This window comes from Hypanus sabinus, chromosome 25 (assembly GCF_030144855.1).
Source record: "Hypanus sabinus isolate sHypSab1 chromosome 25, sHypSab1.hap1, whole genome shotgun sequence".
In the NCBI taxonomy this organism is placed as follows: Eukaryota; Metazoa; Chordata; class Chondrichthyes; order Myliobatiformes; family Dasyatidae; genus Hypanus; species Hypanus sabinus.
In genome coordinates, this window is record NC_082730.1 from 12582666 (window position 1) to 12598786 (window position 16121).

General features: G+C 47.2%; 1 protein-coding gene across 6 annotated transcripts in view; it reads left to right on the plus strand.

The window, feature by feature from the left end:
- Positions 1-16121, plus strand: part of slc45a3 (solute carrier family 45 member 3) — a 176276-nt gene that overhangs the window by 143354 nt on the left and 16801 nt on the right. For 4 of the 6 annotated variants that reach the window (XM_059950122.1, XM_059950126.1, XM_059950127.1 and 1 more), the window contains 2 exons: positions 8410-8850; positions 13625-14443. In XM_059950122.1, the coding sequence (XP_059806105.1) occupies positions 8682-8850; positions 13625-14443 (988 nt within the window). In that variant the 5' untranslated portion in view covers positions 8410-8681. Of the gene's footprint in view, positions 1-4605; positions 4790-8409; positions 8851-13624; positions 14444-16121 lie in introns of all 6 variants that reach the window. The other 2 variants (XM_059950125.1, XM_059950128.1) reach the window with 2 other exon arrangements.

Below are 16121 nucleotides of genomic sequence, written 5' to 3' on the forward strand. Positions count from 1 at the left end.
AAAATGCAGGGGGACACATGAAATGCCTGAGCCCAGTCCTTGCGAAGGATCTCAGCCCAAAGCGCCGGCTGCCCATTTTCCTCCGTAGTTGCGGCCTGACTGGCTGCATTCCTCCAGCATTACTTGTGTGCTACTCCATATTGGGACATACCTTGGTGTTCTTAGTCTGCAGTTTTTGTTTTGCCTTGCCAGCTCTAATCTCGCTCATCTCCTCCCACCAAGTTACTTGGCAGAGTGACTTATAATCTTGGAATGCTCCCACATTCCTTGGCACTTTCTTGAGTCGGACTGCTTGCAAGCTCGATAGAATTCATCACTGGCTCTCAAAATAGTGCCTTGCAATAAATAAAGTTTGTTGTTTATTTCGGTGACAAAATTCCATGGGCGAGGCCACCTCAACATTCTTCTTCTTAAAGGACACATATTAAAGGAATATGTGGGGTGTTCATAATTTATCAGAGGGGCATGTAGATCTTTACAATGATACAGGTTTCCCCCGTCATCCGAAGGTAGAGGGTTCCTATGAAACCGTTTGTAAGCCGAAATGTCGTAAAGCGAAGAAGCAATTATCATTAATTTATAAGGGAAAAATTTTTGAATGTTCCCAGACCCAAAAACATAACCTACTAAATAACACATAAAACCTAAATAGCACGAACATGTAGTAAAAGCAGGAATGATATAATAAATATACAGCCTATATAAAGTAGAAATATTGAAGGTATGGTGTAGTTTCACTTATCAGAATCGGGAAGACAGCGAGCCAAAATCGATTCAGAGAAAAAAAATCAGCACGTACACACACGTGCACACAACTGCCTGCACAAGGCTTCACGGTCGTGGTAGTCTTTCTCGGGGTAAACACACATATAAACCGGGTGTCTTTTTTCGTAAAAGCGAAAATTCTCTTTGGTTAGCGAAGACAGGTACAATGTAGGTCCTTCGTGTCAGCCAGCTGTCGTAAAGCGAACATTCGAAAAATGGGGGCCACCTGTATACAGTTGGATTCCATAGGGAATGGTGAAGCCTGTTGAGCTGGGACACTTACTTGCATCCCTACTGATCGCAGATGAGGCAAATGATAAATGGTTTATTATTGTGGCATGTATTGAGCTGCAGTTTGCATACCTTCCAGACAGGTCACCCCATACACAACACGGTGGCTTATCATTAATTGGGCCATCTATTAATCGGGGCAGCCACTTATTTGGGACAGCTCTCGAAGAATAAAGACAAATCGCGAAAACAGGCAGGATTACCTTTCTTTATTTGGGACACTTTGCCCGTTAATTGGGGCAGAAGACTGTTGCCGGACAGTTTGTAACTAGTGTCAATGCACCTCACCGGCCCAAGGTGACTGGTTTAAAGGCGCCAGTAACCCACCTTTGCCCTTTCTCCTCTCAGTTCCATCAGGCTTAGTAGCTAAGCCACACGTGAAGGCCAGGAGCTGGAGTTGGTTGTCAGAGGCGACTTGAGGTGCACGCCACTAGGCGCATTTAGTAGGTGGTGGGAGCTTGTCCCCATTACCACATCCCCGGCTGTTAAGGAACCAAGGGCAGTTTAATTGATTATTTGTATAAAGCTGACAGATTAATGGTTGCGTGGTAATAATGAATAATACAGTTACCAGTGCAAAATGAGTGGATAGTGCAAAGGCTAAAAGGAAGATGAGCTTTGAAACACTTAGTGAAATGCATTGTTTGCGTCAACGACCTGCATCGTCCCAGAATGCGCTGCAGGCAACCTGCAAGTGTTGCTACGCTTCCAGTGACTAACCCTAACCCGTACATCTCTGGAGTGTGGGAGGAAACCAGCACAGTCATGGGGAGAACGTACAAACTCCTGACGGGCAGCGGTGGAAACTGAACACCCATCACTTGCACTGTAATGCGTTGTGCTAACCGCTACGATTAGTAGGGCAGAACAAAATGTGCAAGTAACATTAATAGAAGAGGGTGAAATAATGGCTCAAGAACGAGGCGGGGGTGAAGGTCAAAGCCAAGTTTATTGCCATATGCATGTGACGAAAAGCTTATAGAAGAGTCCCTATCTGTCACAGACTTGGTGATCTGTTGAGACTGTTACTCTGTTGTACGTATACAACCTTAGGATCATAAAACCTTGCGTGGGAAAAAATAGCAGGTTATTTGCCTTTATTATTGGGTCTGGCCAGCGCATCACTGGCACCAGCCTAACCCAGATCAAGGACGTATATACAGAAAGGTGCCAGAAAAAGGCCAGCAATATCACGAAGGATCCCACCCACCCTGCGGATTGTTTGTCTCACTTCCATCGGGGAGAGGCTGTGCAACATCCACGCCAGGACCACCAGGCTCAAAAGTAGTTACATCCCCCAGGCTGTCATGCTGGTCACCCCCCCCCCCCCCAGCACCACTACATACATGTCACCTGGTTACACGCGTGGGCCAGCGTGGCGGGTAGTGGTTCGCACAATGCTTTATGGATTGGGGTTCAATTCCTACCGCTGTCTGTAAGGAATTTGTACGTTCCGCGTTGTCTTACTGGGGTTGTCCTATTTTCCTCCCACAGTTTATAGACGTACCGGTTGGTGAGTTAGTCAGTCATTGTAAATTGTCCCGTGATTAGTGTTAGATCGGGGTAGTTGGACACCTTGACTCCAAGGGCCTGTTTATTTTATCTCAATAAAATAAAATAAAAATTATATGCGTGCAATCGGTCTATTTATATGTTACTTGTACACTGTGTTTAATAGGATTGTTTTTATATTTATAATGTGAATTTTTTATTGTGTTCTGCTTTGGTTCTGGAATAACAATCAGTTCGTTCGCCTTTACAATCATGTACTGAAGAATGACGCCAGGCAAGATCTAAAAAGGTCAGGGTGTCAGGGCTCGAGGCGCGGGGCGCTCTTCACTGAACTACGGGTCTGGGGACAGACGCTCGTTGTGAAAGTCAATTCAGGACACTGTTTAATGCGTTTATAGTTCTTTATCTCTCTACACTTTGGGAGTTGGGTTGTCTTTTTTTTAATGGCCTCTTTTGTTTTTCTTTGTTTCATGGCTGCCTCTAAGGAGATGAATCTGAAGATTTTGTGTAATGTATGCATACTTTGATATTAAATGCACTTTGTACTTTGAACTTTTTTTTAAAAAACAATTTTTGAATCTTGAGCACAGAGGGCGAGTTTCTTTCATCATGACTTGCGGTAATTCAAAGGAACAGGTACATTCGGAAGCAAGGTTCAAGGATGCGAGAGGGAATCAGTCTTAAAAACGCAGGCCTCTGTGTTTGAACCTGTGTTCTGTGATTTAACTGCTCAAAATGCCCAAACTCAAGAATATACAATGAGCCTTCTCCACTTACCCCGAGAATGCCCAACTTCTCAAGTTACGTGTGCGGAGCCATGAAATCATATGCCGTTGACTTTTGTTGCAATGAGTGCATGTTTTATATAGTGTGTGGCCGATGAGTTATTCATGCTCGGTTTATTGGGGATGGCTGTGTCCCCAAGGGTGCTGTAGTAGAGGGCAGACTTGCTTGAAAGCCATGAGACTATGTTACACTGTAAAAAGCACTGTCAAATATTTTTAGGTTGCCTATGTTTAACTGAGAGCCAGCGCATTTACCGTGCTGTCTGAATTGTTAATACCCAGTCACAGGAACAGAGCTGGGCATTCGACCTCCTCAAGCCTGTTTTGTCATTCCTGCCAAATTCTGTCCCTAACTCCCGTGTTCTCACCCGATCCTATCTCTCATTTTTGTTTTCCTCACTTACCTACGGTTCGGCCTTCAGTGCTCAGCATTTGAGCACCCATGGTCCATCATCCATAAAACATAGGATCAGAGAAATATACGGCACAGTCCATTCAGCCCGCCAGACTCTGTTCTGACCCACTCTACTAATCCTAATTTTAATATCCCCCATCCCCCGAACATCCCTCTTTGCTCCCCCTCCCCCACTAAGCTGCGTGAGTACGTAGCCGCGCGGTAACTGCAATGCCCCCGCACACAGAGCCTTTGTTGGCATGCAGCTGGAATTGGACGCAGCTAGAAGAAGTGTATGAAATGTGAAGGATTTTCTTTGTTGTACTGTGTTTCATCATACCCTTCCATTAATAAAGTATGTGTTTTTTCAATTTTTATTCACAGTATGATATTACAAAAAAAAATTGAAGTGCCGTGCAGTTTTCAGGCGGTGTAAAAATTTCCTGCTCAGAGCAATGATTGGTCCATGTAGCTGTAAAAAATTTAGAGGGAATGTTTCCCCCACCCCCATATTCCACTGCTTATTCACACACTAGAGGTCATTTGCTTATCATTCAAAGTTCAAGGAAAATTTATTATCCAAGTATGTATCTATCAGCCAGCTGGTGGCGTAATGGCATCAGTGCCGGGCTTCGGAGCGAAGGCTCCCGAGTTCAAATCCAGCCGGCTCCCTTGCACGCTTTCCATCCGTGCTGGGTTGAGCGTCGAGCTAGAAACTCGGCCTCGTAAAAACAAGAAAGCCTGATAAAAAAAAATGCCGTCACAACGGCGTCCCGATGACCCCACTCGGAGTTAAGGGCTTTCTTCTTCTTCGTGTATATGTCATCATATACTACCCTGAGGTTCATTTTCTTGCAGGCATTCACAGTAGAACAAAGAAGTAATCTAATATGAATGAAAAAAAAAACAAAGACTGACAAACATGCAAAGGAAGATAAACTGCAAATACAAAATAAATAAATAAATGCCTACATACTGAGAGCATGAGTTGTAGAGTCCTTGAAAGTGAGTCTACAGGTTGTGGAGTCATTTCAGAGTTGAGGTGAGTGAAGTTAACCGTGCTGGTTTAGGAGTCCAATGGTTGAGGGGTAATAACTGTTCTTGAACCTGGTGGTGTGGGACCTCCTTTCTGATGGCAGCAATGAGAGGAGAGCAGGTCCTTGGGTGGTGGGGGTCCTTGATGGATGCTGCTTTCTTGTGGATTGCTCAGTGGGGAGGGCTTTTCCTATGATGGACCCTACCCTATCAAGCTAGCTAACCTTTGAGCAAAAAAATTCTCCACAGCCCTTTCCTGAATGGGTGTGTCTTTATCCAGAACCTTTTCCCTCTGGATTTTAGCCCCTTCAGCTTGTGTTAATAGCACCTCAGTGCCTACCAAGACCACTCAGGACCCTCCAATAATCGTACCCCAATGTCCTGATTCCTCCTTTTTTTTCTCTCCCCTCTTATCCAACTGGACCCCATCACCTTCTGTCTTATCTCTCTCGCCTTCTCCATCTACCCATAACCCGCACACTCCTCCCTCAGGTCCTTCTTCCCACCTCCTTCTCTTTATCCCATGCTCCACCTTCCTCTGCTATTGGATTTCAACATCTTCGGCCCTTTGTCACTTCTACCTATCACCTCCTCGCTTCTTTCCCACTCTTTCCCCATCCCTCAGCTGCCTGCCACCTCCCCTCTCACGTGGATCGACTTGTCAGCTGTCAGCTCTTGCTCCACTCATTCTCCCACTCCCCACTTCTTTATGGTTGGCTTGCTTCCTCTTCTTTCAGTCTAGGTTAAGAGTCTCAACCCGAAAAGTCGATTCTCCATTTCCTTCCACAGATGCTGCCTGACCTGCTGATTTCCTCCAGTGCTTTGTATGTTGCACGAGCTTCCAGCATCTGTACACTCTTGTGTCTCTCCTCAGAACCTTAGTTGTTTCTCCTTTCACTTTTCTAACTTCTAGTGAGTGTGTTTTGAAGTTTTAATGGACTACCAAATTTTTTTAAAACTGCTGATACAGAAACCTGAAATAAAACAACAAAAAAGCTGGAAACACTCAGCAGGTCAGGCAGCACCTGTGGAGGGAGAAACAGAATCAATATCTCAGATTAAAAACTCTTCGTCAGAGCTGGCAAAGAGAAAGAAAACAGGTAATTTCAAGTTGCTGTGAAGACGATGGGGGTGTGGTGAACAGGACTGATGGGATATCTGCAATAGAGTGAGAGCAAGCCAGGGATTTAATGAAACCGTTTGGGAGTGAATATTCTTGCTTGTGTTTTGTGTTGCTAATAGCTGTAAAATATGTCCACCAGGTCAGACTGTAGTGTAACCCCCTGGGTCGCCTCAGGCTCGCTCAGCTCGTTCTCGTCTAGGGGGAGCAGCCTTCGGCCCCGCCAAACTGGGTAATCAGCTGGTGTGGATGCTGTGTGATGTCCCCGCCTCGCCCAAAAACAGACAGTACACCATATGCGATTAAATGAGTACAATTTATAAAGGTTACTATAACTAAGTGATTAATAACGATACAGTATATATGAAGAGAAAATTAAAGAAAAGGCGCCAAACTTATCAAAGTCCAAACCACTTCGTGCACAGCCGTTGGAGCTCAATTACTGAAGTCTTCTGGCCACCATTCGCTCCCCTCCGAACTCCTCGACTCGCAGCTCAGGACCCTCCGAACTCCTCGGACTCTCCAAACAGCTCAGGACCCTCCGAGTGGTCAACCAAGCACATCTAGCTTCATCCCCCCCCCCTCCTCGGAGAATCTCCCGGCCTCGGACCTCGCCCAGCTTAGAGCATTGCGTCCTCTCTCTCGACCCCCTCGCGCCGATCTGCCCAAAAGCCCGTCAACAAAAGCTTACAGACTCAGAAGAAAGAACATTAATCCCCATTTGGTTTACAAAGGAATACCATTCTCGTTATCAGTAAATTAGCATTCCTGCTAGTTAACAAAAAAAGAAGAAACCCTCTTTACAGTAGCAATAGAGAGAAATAGCTGGAGCCAATATCACAGATAGGTGGCATACAACAGGAAAAGGTGTGAGAAAGTTGGAGAATTCAGTATTGAATTCGGGAGGCTCCTGCCCAGGTTGAAGATGAGATTTTGTTCCTCAAGCTTGTTTAAAGTACATTTATGATCAGAGTATGTAACAGAATACAACCCTGAGATTTGTCCTCCCACGAAACACCATGGAACAAGTTCGAGGAAAAATCAAACACCCAACGTGTGAAAAAGAACAAATTGCGCAAACGGCAAAAAGCACGCGAACAACACATAGACTGTGAACCAGGAGCCAAGAGTATTGTCGGGCCGCGTTGTAACATTTAATGAAGCCACGTATAGGTCAGGGTGAGAATGCGGTGGAGAATCAAAGTGGAAGGCAATCGGAAGCTCAGCAGGTCCGACAGCATCTGTGGAAACGAAAAAACAGTCAGCGTTTCGAGCCGAGACCCTCCTTCAAGTCTTTTCAGGCAGAGACGCTTTGCCAGGCCTCGGCCCAAAACAGCACCCATTTCCCCCCATCGATGCTGCCTGACCTGCTGAGTTCCTCCAGAATTTTGTTTGTGTGTGCGCGTGTGCGTGTGTGTGTGTGTGTGTGTGTGTGTGTGAGTGTGCTGCTCAAGATTTCCAGCTTCTGCAGAATCTCTTGAGCCTATAGGTAGGTCAGGGTTACTTCTATGTTTGGAATGCAAAGTGATGACCCGATCTACATCGGGCTTCTACGGTTTAGATGGGACTACATTGCGAACACCGAAAGCGGTAAGCGACGGGGAACAGTCAGTTAGTTCGGACAGCCTGAGGGGAGATTCCATCAAGCCTTAAGTTGAAGGCCTAGTTGAAGTCAGAGGCCTGATGTGTGCAGGTCTACTGGAGGCAGCCTGTCCTGGGGTTGGAGTGTGAGTGAGTGGGAGGAAAAGGGCGTATGTGCGGTTCTCCAAATGTTGTTTAAATTTCAAAGTAAACTTATTATCAAAGTACATATAACTACTCTGAGATTCATTTTCTTGCGGGCATTCACAGTAAATCTAAGAAACAGAATATGAAAGATTGCACCCAACGGGGTGGACAGACAACCAGCGTACAAAGAGGACTAACTATGGAAATATAAAAGAAAAAATACTAATAAATAAATAAGCAATAAATATTGAGGACATGAAGTGAACATGGACTGCTTGAGTCCATAGGTTGTGGGAACAGTTCAGTGATAGAGTGAGTGAAGTAACCCCTCCGGTTCAAGACCCTGGTGGTTCAGGGATAATAACAGTTCCCGAACCTGGTGGTGTGAGTCCTGAGGCTCAGTGCCTTCTATCTGATAGTAGCAGTGAGAAGAGAGCATGGCCTTGGGTGGTGGGGGTCCTTGATGATGGATGCTGCTTTCTTTCAACAGCGCTCCATGCAGACGTGTTCAATGGTGGGGAGGGCTTTACCGTTGGTGGACTGGGCTGTATCCACGACTTTTTGTGGGAGTTTTGTTGGTTGCTCGTGTGGTTCTGCTGAACATTGTGAGCTTGCGGTGTCGCCACTGGGATGAGTGACAACACCTCCAGGCTGTCCCCAGCACATCCGTGCGTGTGTTGATTGCTAACGCAAATGACACATTTCATCGTATGTTTCAATGTGCAAGTGAGAAATAAATCTCAATTTGAATCTGAAAATAGCTTTCTTTTTTCCCTCAGAGATTCCATCGCTGACTTCTTTACCATCCTGAAGCGAGGGGAGGTTAGTGTCCTTTTCACCAAAACCATGGTCAGTGTTCACCAGCAGTCTGGTGATGGGTGAAGATCGCCGAACATGGAGCAGTTCTGTGCCATGCCCACAGTGCCCAGAACTCTCCACTTGTGTGGTGTTCGAGACGGCGAGAGTTGTAGGACATTTGTAAAGTGGGACGAGGCAAGTTTGATTCTGCACTTTGTCTCTTCCGGCACGATCTAGACGCCCGGTGGTTGTGATGGAGAAGCCCCTGCCCAATTTCTTTTTCCACAGGAAAAGGTCCCAGCTATTGCTGCTGAACTCGCTGACGTGTGGCCTGGAAATCTGTGTGGCAGCTGGGATCACCTTCGTCCCCCCTCTGCTCCTCGAGGCTGGAGTCCAGGAGAAGTATATGACCATGGTCTTGGGTGAGTTCAGTATTACCACAATACTCTGAAGTATATAAAGTCTGGTAAGACCACACAGAGTACTGTGTGTAGTTCTGGTTGCCTTGTTGTAGGACGTGAATGCTTTGGAGAGAGTGTGGAGGTTTGCTGCAGGGCCTGCTGACTTTGATCTCCTGCTGTGTAGTGTTTCCTTAATGATGCCCCCCACCCGCCCCGCCAGTCTTGCAGTCCCTCTTCAGTTCAGCCCATCAGGCACGCTGCGCTCCCTGGTTGTAGTCCTGCCATTGGTGTTGCTTTTATACCAGCTGTGCAGCACTCTCACTACGCCCAGATGAAGGATCCTGATCCAAAACGTTCCCTGTCCATTTTCCTCTGTGGATGCTGCCTGGCCCGCTGAGTTGCGCCAGCATTTTGTGCGTTGCTCCACAATCCAGTGTCCCGATGAAGCAGTCCTGTCTCGTCTCGAAGCGTCGACTGTTTATTCCCCAGCAAAGATGCTGCCGGACCTGCTGAGTTCCTCCAGCGTTTTGTGTGTGACTCTGAATTCTAGTTTCTGCAGTTTCTCACGTCTCCAATGCACCACGCAGACTGCACAGAGAACATCCCTGTGCCAAATACTGTAACAGGCTTTTCAACTGGTCCCGTTGCTCTGCACAACTTTTCCCTAACAAGTAGAGTATTTTGAAAAAACATAAGCTGTTGCTGTCTAGAAGCACAAAGTGATGACTTTTCCTCAGTTGGTCCTGTGTAATCCTGGATTCCCTCTGGCTCGTCCCTTTCCTTTTTTTAAAATAAAATAAAGATTAGCTTTAGTGTATATCAGAACGTAGAGCGACCACAATCTGCATATGTCCCGGAGCGTGGCCGTGCTTCTGGCACCAACATAAGATACCCACTACTCATTAACCCTACACTTTACGTCTTTAGAATGTGGAAGCAAACTAGAGCACCCAGAGGAAACCCATTTGGTCACAGGGAGAGCATACAGTATCAACTCCTTACAGGCCATGGCCAGAATTGAACCTAGATCACTGGAGGTGTAAAATGTTGTGCTAACCCAAGGCTCCCAACCTATGGTCCACAGACCCCTTGCTTAATGGCATTGGTCCATGGCGTAAAAAGGATTAGGAACCCCCTGCGCTAACCGTTAGCTAACTTTGAACACATAACTCCTAGCTTTGTGTTGCAATGTTTCCCCATTGGCTGAATGATTCTTACAGCCTTCGCACTTGGTTTGCCATTGACGCCTTATGAAAATGATGCCGGCTGCCCACTCTGTCTGTGCCTCGTAAAATCTTACACACCTCTATCAAGTTGCCTGTCATCCTCTGTCACTCTGAAGAGAAAAGCCCGGGCTCACTCCACCTTTCCTCAAAAATCATGCTCTCTAATCCAGGCAGCATCCTGGTGAATCTCCTCTGCACCCTCTCTAATCCAGGCAGCATCCTGGTGAATCTCCTCTGCACCCTCTCTAATCCAGGCAGCATCCTGGTGAATCTCCTCTGCACCCTCTCTAATCCAGGCAGCATCCTGGTAGATCTCCTCTGCACCCTCTCTAATCCAGGCAGCATCCTGGTGAATCTCCTCTGCACCCTCTCTAATCCAGGCAGCATCCTGGTAGATCTTCTCTGCACCCTCTCTAATCCAGGCAGCATCCTGGTGAATCTCCTCTGCACCCTCTCTAATCCAGGCAGCATCCTGGTGAATCTCCTCTGCACCCTCTCTAATCCAGGCAGCATCCTGGTGAATCTCCTCCACACCCTCTCTAATCCAGGCAGCATCCTGGTGAATCTCCTCTGCACCCTCTCTAATCCAGGCAGCATCCTGGTAAATCTCCTATGCACTCTCCCTAAAGCTTCTACATCCTTCCTATAAGGAGATGACCAGAACTGAACACAAGAGTGTAGTCTAACCAGGGTGTTGTAGAGATGTAGCATTATGTTGTGGCTCTTGAACTCAACTCCTCGAGTAATGAAGGCCAATGCTGTCTTAATAACCCTATCAACTGGCATGGTAGCTTTGAGAGATCTAAAGATGTGGACATCAAGATCCCTCTGTTTCTCTTCTTGGCCCTCCTCTGGAGCAGAGGTTCCCAATTTTTTTATGCCTTGGGATGCTCCTATTAACCGAGGGGTCCAGGACCCCAGGTGGATAACCCTGCTCTAAAGAGAGCTACTGCTAGTTATTTCAAGAGCCAGTTTCTATTGGCAGTGAGTTTGTTTGTTGATAGTTAACACAAGCTTGTCCCGGTCGTCTAGTAAGTTATTGGATATCCTTCCCGGAAGTACGATCGGGTTGGTTCAGCATCCACGTGGGAGGGTAGATTTCCAGTTCTCCATTCACGCGGAGTGGTGGCCAGGTCCCGGGGGGAGTGGGATAGCACTGCAAATGGGACCCAACAAAATTGCCACAGCCCAAATGGGAATTGTTGTGCTCTGTGGTCACTTTACTCACTGGGTTCGCAAAATGGGCGCGAGTGTTTGAATTCCATTTCTTGAATCTTCCCAGGAACCTGCCTATCACTGATTTTGAGCAGCCCACACAAAATACTGGAGGATCTCAGCAGGTCAGGCAGCATCTGGGGTAGGGAATAAAGAGTTGACTTTTCAGGCCGAGGCCCTTCATACACCCAGTCACCTCCCTCCCACCTGGTTTCACCCATCATCTCCTGTTCCTCCTCCCTTCAATTTCTGACATCCTCCTCCTTCCTTTCCAGGCCTGATGAAGGGTCTCAGCTCAAAACATCAACTGTTTATTTGCTTCCATAGATGCTGCCTGACATGTTGAGCTCTGCCATCATTTTGCGTGAGTTTTTGTTTCTGCTGCCATTGGCCTAGAAGTCTGGTCACAAGTCATGTCTCTTATCACGATTGGAGGATGGCTTTCTTCATACACTAGTTGTTGTTTTCTAGGATATTACTCTGGGCTCCAATCTGAACTGGTTGGGGCTAACTTTGAAATAAAATATAGGCCTGAAAGCCCCCTGGAACGAGTGCAAAGGAAATTCACCGGCATATTGTCTAGGTGGGAGAACTTAAATTATGAGGAGAGATTGGATAGGCTGGGCTAGTTTTACCTAGAGCGAAGGAGGCTGAGAGGTGACGTGAGGGGGTGACACGTAAGATTATGAGAGGCATCAATAGGGTAGATAGCCAGAATCTTTTTTTCATGGCAGGGGTATCAGAAACAAGGGAACATGGGTTAAGGTGAGTGGAAGGTATTATAAAGGGGATCAGAGGTGTACAAGTCAAGTAGAACACAGCAGGCCAGGCAGCATCTATAGGGAGAAGCGCTGTCGACGTTTCGGGCCAAGACTCTTCATCAGGACTAACCGAAAGGAAAGGTAGTAAGAGATTTGAAAGTAGAGGGGGGAGGGGGAAATACGAAAATACCAGCCTTTTGTGTGTGTTGTTGTTTGAATTTCCAGCATCTGCAGATTTCCTCGTGTTTGTTGTACAAGTTAAGTCACTTTTTATTGTCATTTCGACCATAACTGCTGATACCGTACATAGTTAAAACAAGACAATGTTTTTCAGGACCATGGTTTTACATGACACAGTACAAAAACTAGACTGAACTACGTAAAAAAACAACGCAGAGAAAGCTACAAGAGACTACAGACCTACTCAGGACTGCATAAAGTGCACAAAACAGTGCAGGCATTACAATAAATAATAAACAGGACAATAGGGCAGTAAGGTGTCAGTCCAGACTCTGGGTATTGAGGAGTCTGATAGCTTGGGGGAAGAAACTGTTACGTTTGTTTAACACAGGTTATGGTTGATATCTAGAAGGTGATGGTGAAATCAGAAGTAATTACTGTGCTTAAGAAGTACTTAGTCGGACACTTACATAGGCAAAGTGTCTTGTACAATGGTGCTTGTCCAACGATGACAGGACACCTGTGCAGGAGAGATTTAAAGTGGAAAAGCCACTGCACTGGGGCAGTTCCATTCTCTCGACCTCAGAAGTCCAGGCCCAGTGGTACAAATAAGTGTCACAAACTGGGGTCGTCCTTGGTTGCTTCCCGTCTTCTACACACAGTGATGAGGCTGACGAAGGGCAGTGCGCCAGAATCCTCATGCAACACCCAGTCTACCACTGCCTAGGAACCATGTTCTGCAACACTCCCTACCCAGAACCAGAATCAGGCTCTCATCGTTGACGTGTGTCGTGAAATTTGTTGCTTTATGCAATCAATAAGAAAAAACAGTTAGTGCTACAATAAGAAATGTATAAAAAATAAATGAATAGTGCAGAAAGGAGGCTGAATAGCGAGGTGGTGTTCATGAACCATTCAGAAATCGTGGCAGAGAGGAAGAAGGTGCTCCTAAAATGTTTAGTCTTCAAGCTCCTGTATGTCCTCCCTGGTGGCAAAGAGTGAAGATTAGTTTTATTTGTCACGTGTACATCGAAGCATGCAGTGGGATGTGTTGTTTGCGTCAAATCGGACCAGTGAGGTTTGTGCTACGCTTCCGCACCAATATAACATGCCCACAACTCCTTAACCCTCACCCGTACGTCTTTGGAAACCAAAGTACCCAGCGGAAGGTCATGTGGTCACACGGAGAAGGTATCAAACTCCCCACAGACGGAGGTGGGAATTGAACCCTTGATTGGTGGAAGCTGACGAGGTAAAGCAATGCGCTAACCACTACAGTACTGTGTCGCCAATGAGAAAAGAGCCCCAGTAGTGAGGGTCCTTAATGATGGACGACAGTTGTCTTCCCAAGGTGCATGTATGGAACATATTTCCTTTGGGAATATTTTAATTGCTGGTGCCATCTCTCCACAGGAATTGGGCCAGTCCTAGGTCTGATATTTGTCCCGATGATTGGGTCCGCCAGCGACCACTGGACGAGTAGGTATGGCCGCCGCCGCCCTTTCATTTGGGGCCTCTGCGTCGGCGTCCTTCTCAGCCTCTTCATCATTCCGCACGCCAGCTGGCTAGCCACCGCTTTCAGCCTGAAAGACTACCCAGTGGATGTCATCTTCCTCATCATTGGCATCTGCATGTTGGACTTCTGTGGCCAGGTCTGCTTCACCCCGCTGGAGGCCCTGCTGTCCGACCTGTTCCACGACACTGAGGAATGTCGGCAGGCCTTCTCCATGTACTCCTTCATGATCAGCCTGGGAGGTTGTATTGGTTATTTATTGACCGCAATAGACTGGAGGAGGACCTCCCTCTCCGCCTACCTGGGTGGGCATGAGGACTGCCTCTTCACGCTTCTGGCTGCCATATTTGTCGTGTGCATTTTTGCCACTTTCTTCGTCTCTGAAGAGAGCTCCAAAAATGCGGACGTGCTGGTGGACATCTCAACAAAGGAAGTCATGAAGCCTTTGGCGAGGCGCTGTTGCTGTGCCATGAGTACTCTGTGGCGTCTGAGGCACTCTCTCTTTGTACTGAAGAACTGTTGCACTTTGATCCCCAGACTGTACCACCTGTACTGCCGCATTCCCAAGGTGACCCGCCAGCTGGTCGTGGCCGAGTTCTACAGCTGGATGGCCCTCATGACCTTCATGATGTTCTACACGGACTTTGTGGGGGAAGGGCTGTACCAGGGCATCCCAAATGCCGACCCGGGCAGCGAAGCCAGACTGCGCTATGACGAAGGTAGGTGATTTCGCACGGCACTTGCCGTTCCAGTGTGGCGTCACGCGCACTCAGCGGCCAATATATGAGGTAGGCCGCCACACCTGCTCGCCAACGCAAGTATCTAATCAGCCAGTCACGTGACAGCAACTCAGTGAGTAAAAGCACGCAGACATGGTCAAGAGGTTCAGTTGTTGTTCAGTCCAGACATCAGAACGGGGACAGAGATGTGATCTCAGTGGCTCTGACCGCGGAATGATTCTTGGTGCCAGACAGGGTGGTTTGAGTATCTCAGAAACTGCGGATCTCCTGGGATTTTTATGCAAGGCCGTCTCTAGTTTTACTGGGATGGTGGAAAAAACAAAAAAAACATTCAGGGAGTGGCAGTTCTGTGGATATACCTTGAACACGCCTTTTTCGTGTCAGAGGTCAGAGGAGAATGGCCAGAGTGGTGCAAGCTGTCCGGAAGGCAGCCATGACTCAAATAACCAAACAGTAGAACAGTGCACAACACATCAAACCTTGAAGAGGATGGGCTACCACAGCAGCAGGCCGCGACCATACAAAGATATTGTCAGTGGCCACAGTGTGTAGATTCAGACGCAGATTTATTTATTACACATACTTCAAGACATACAGTGAAATCTGGCACTTGCATTAGCAACCAACACACACCCAAGGACGTGTTGGGGGCGGCCCACAAGTGTCGACACACATTCCAGCACCGACACGGCGTGCCCACAGTGCTCAGCAAAGCAACACAGAACACAACAAAGCAGAACGGACCAAGCAACGGCCGCAAAACAAGCCCCGTCTCTCCTTTCCCACCCACATCCACGGTCGCCCAAACCCAGGACAGACCACCTTCACCCTCCTGCTTCCAGCGGACACATGGATTTGCAGATACTGGGCCCCAGCAGAGATCAGTAGGAGACATTTCCCTCCCACCTTCCCACCAGAAACCTACCATTAAACCACACCATTCGCAGGCAGAGCCAGACACTCAGTAGTAGGTATCCAAAGGTCCGATTTCTAACAATTCCACCTGACAACCTCGAATCAAGTTCGCAGCAACAGGACAAAACTTACCTTCCTCTAGGCGGCTCGGTGCCGGTGTGGGAGGTGGTTAACTACCCGAAGGTGTTATCCTCTCCATGCCCCTGTCGCCTCTCGATAAAGAGTTGGGCTTCATGATAGAGTGCTCAGTGACGGCAGAGCAGGTTACACCAGTTCCACTGCGGATATCGAGATTGTGGTCGGGTGTGTTGCACTGGAGGCGTCGGGTAATTCCTCTGTCACTCGGACTTGGTGCCGCTACAAGTAACTAGTTTATTATTTTTCTGAAGAGGTCTGTTGTCACATGTACATTTGCGATGAAAAGCTTACAACCACATCATATAAGCAGCATTCACAAGGACATAAAATAAGCACCAATTATACTCAACGTTTACAAGAAACAACAGAATTAAACATGGAAGCATAGAAAACCTACAGCACACTACAGGCCCTTTGGCCCACAAAGCTGTGCCGAACATGTCCCTACCTTAGAAATTACTAGGTTTACCCATAGCCCTCTGTTTTTCTAAGCTCCATGTACCTATCTAAAAGTCTCTTAAAAGAACCTATCGTATCTGCCTCCACCATCATTGCTGGCAGCCCATTCCACGCACTCACCACTCTGAGTAAAAAACTTACCCCT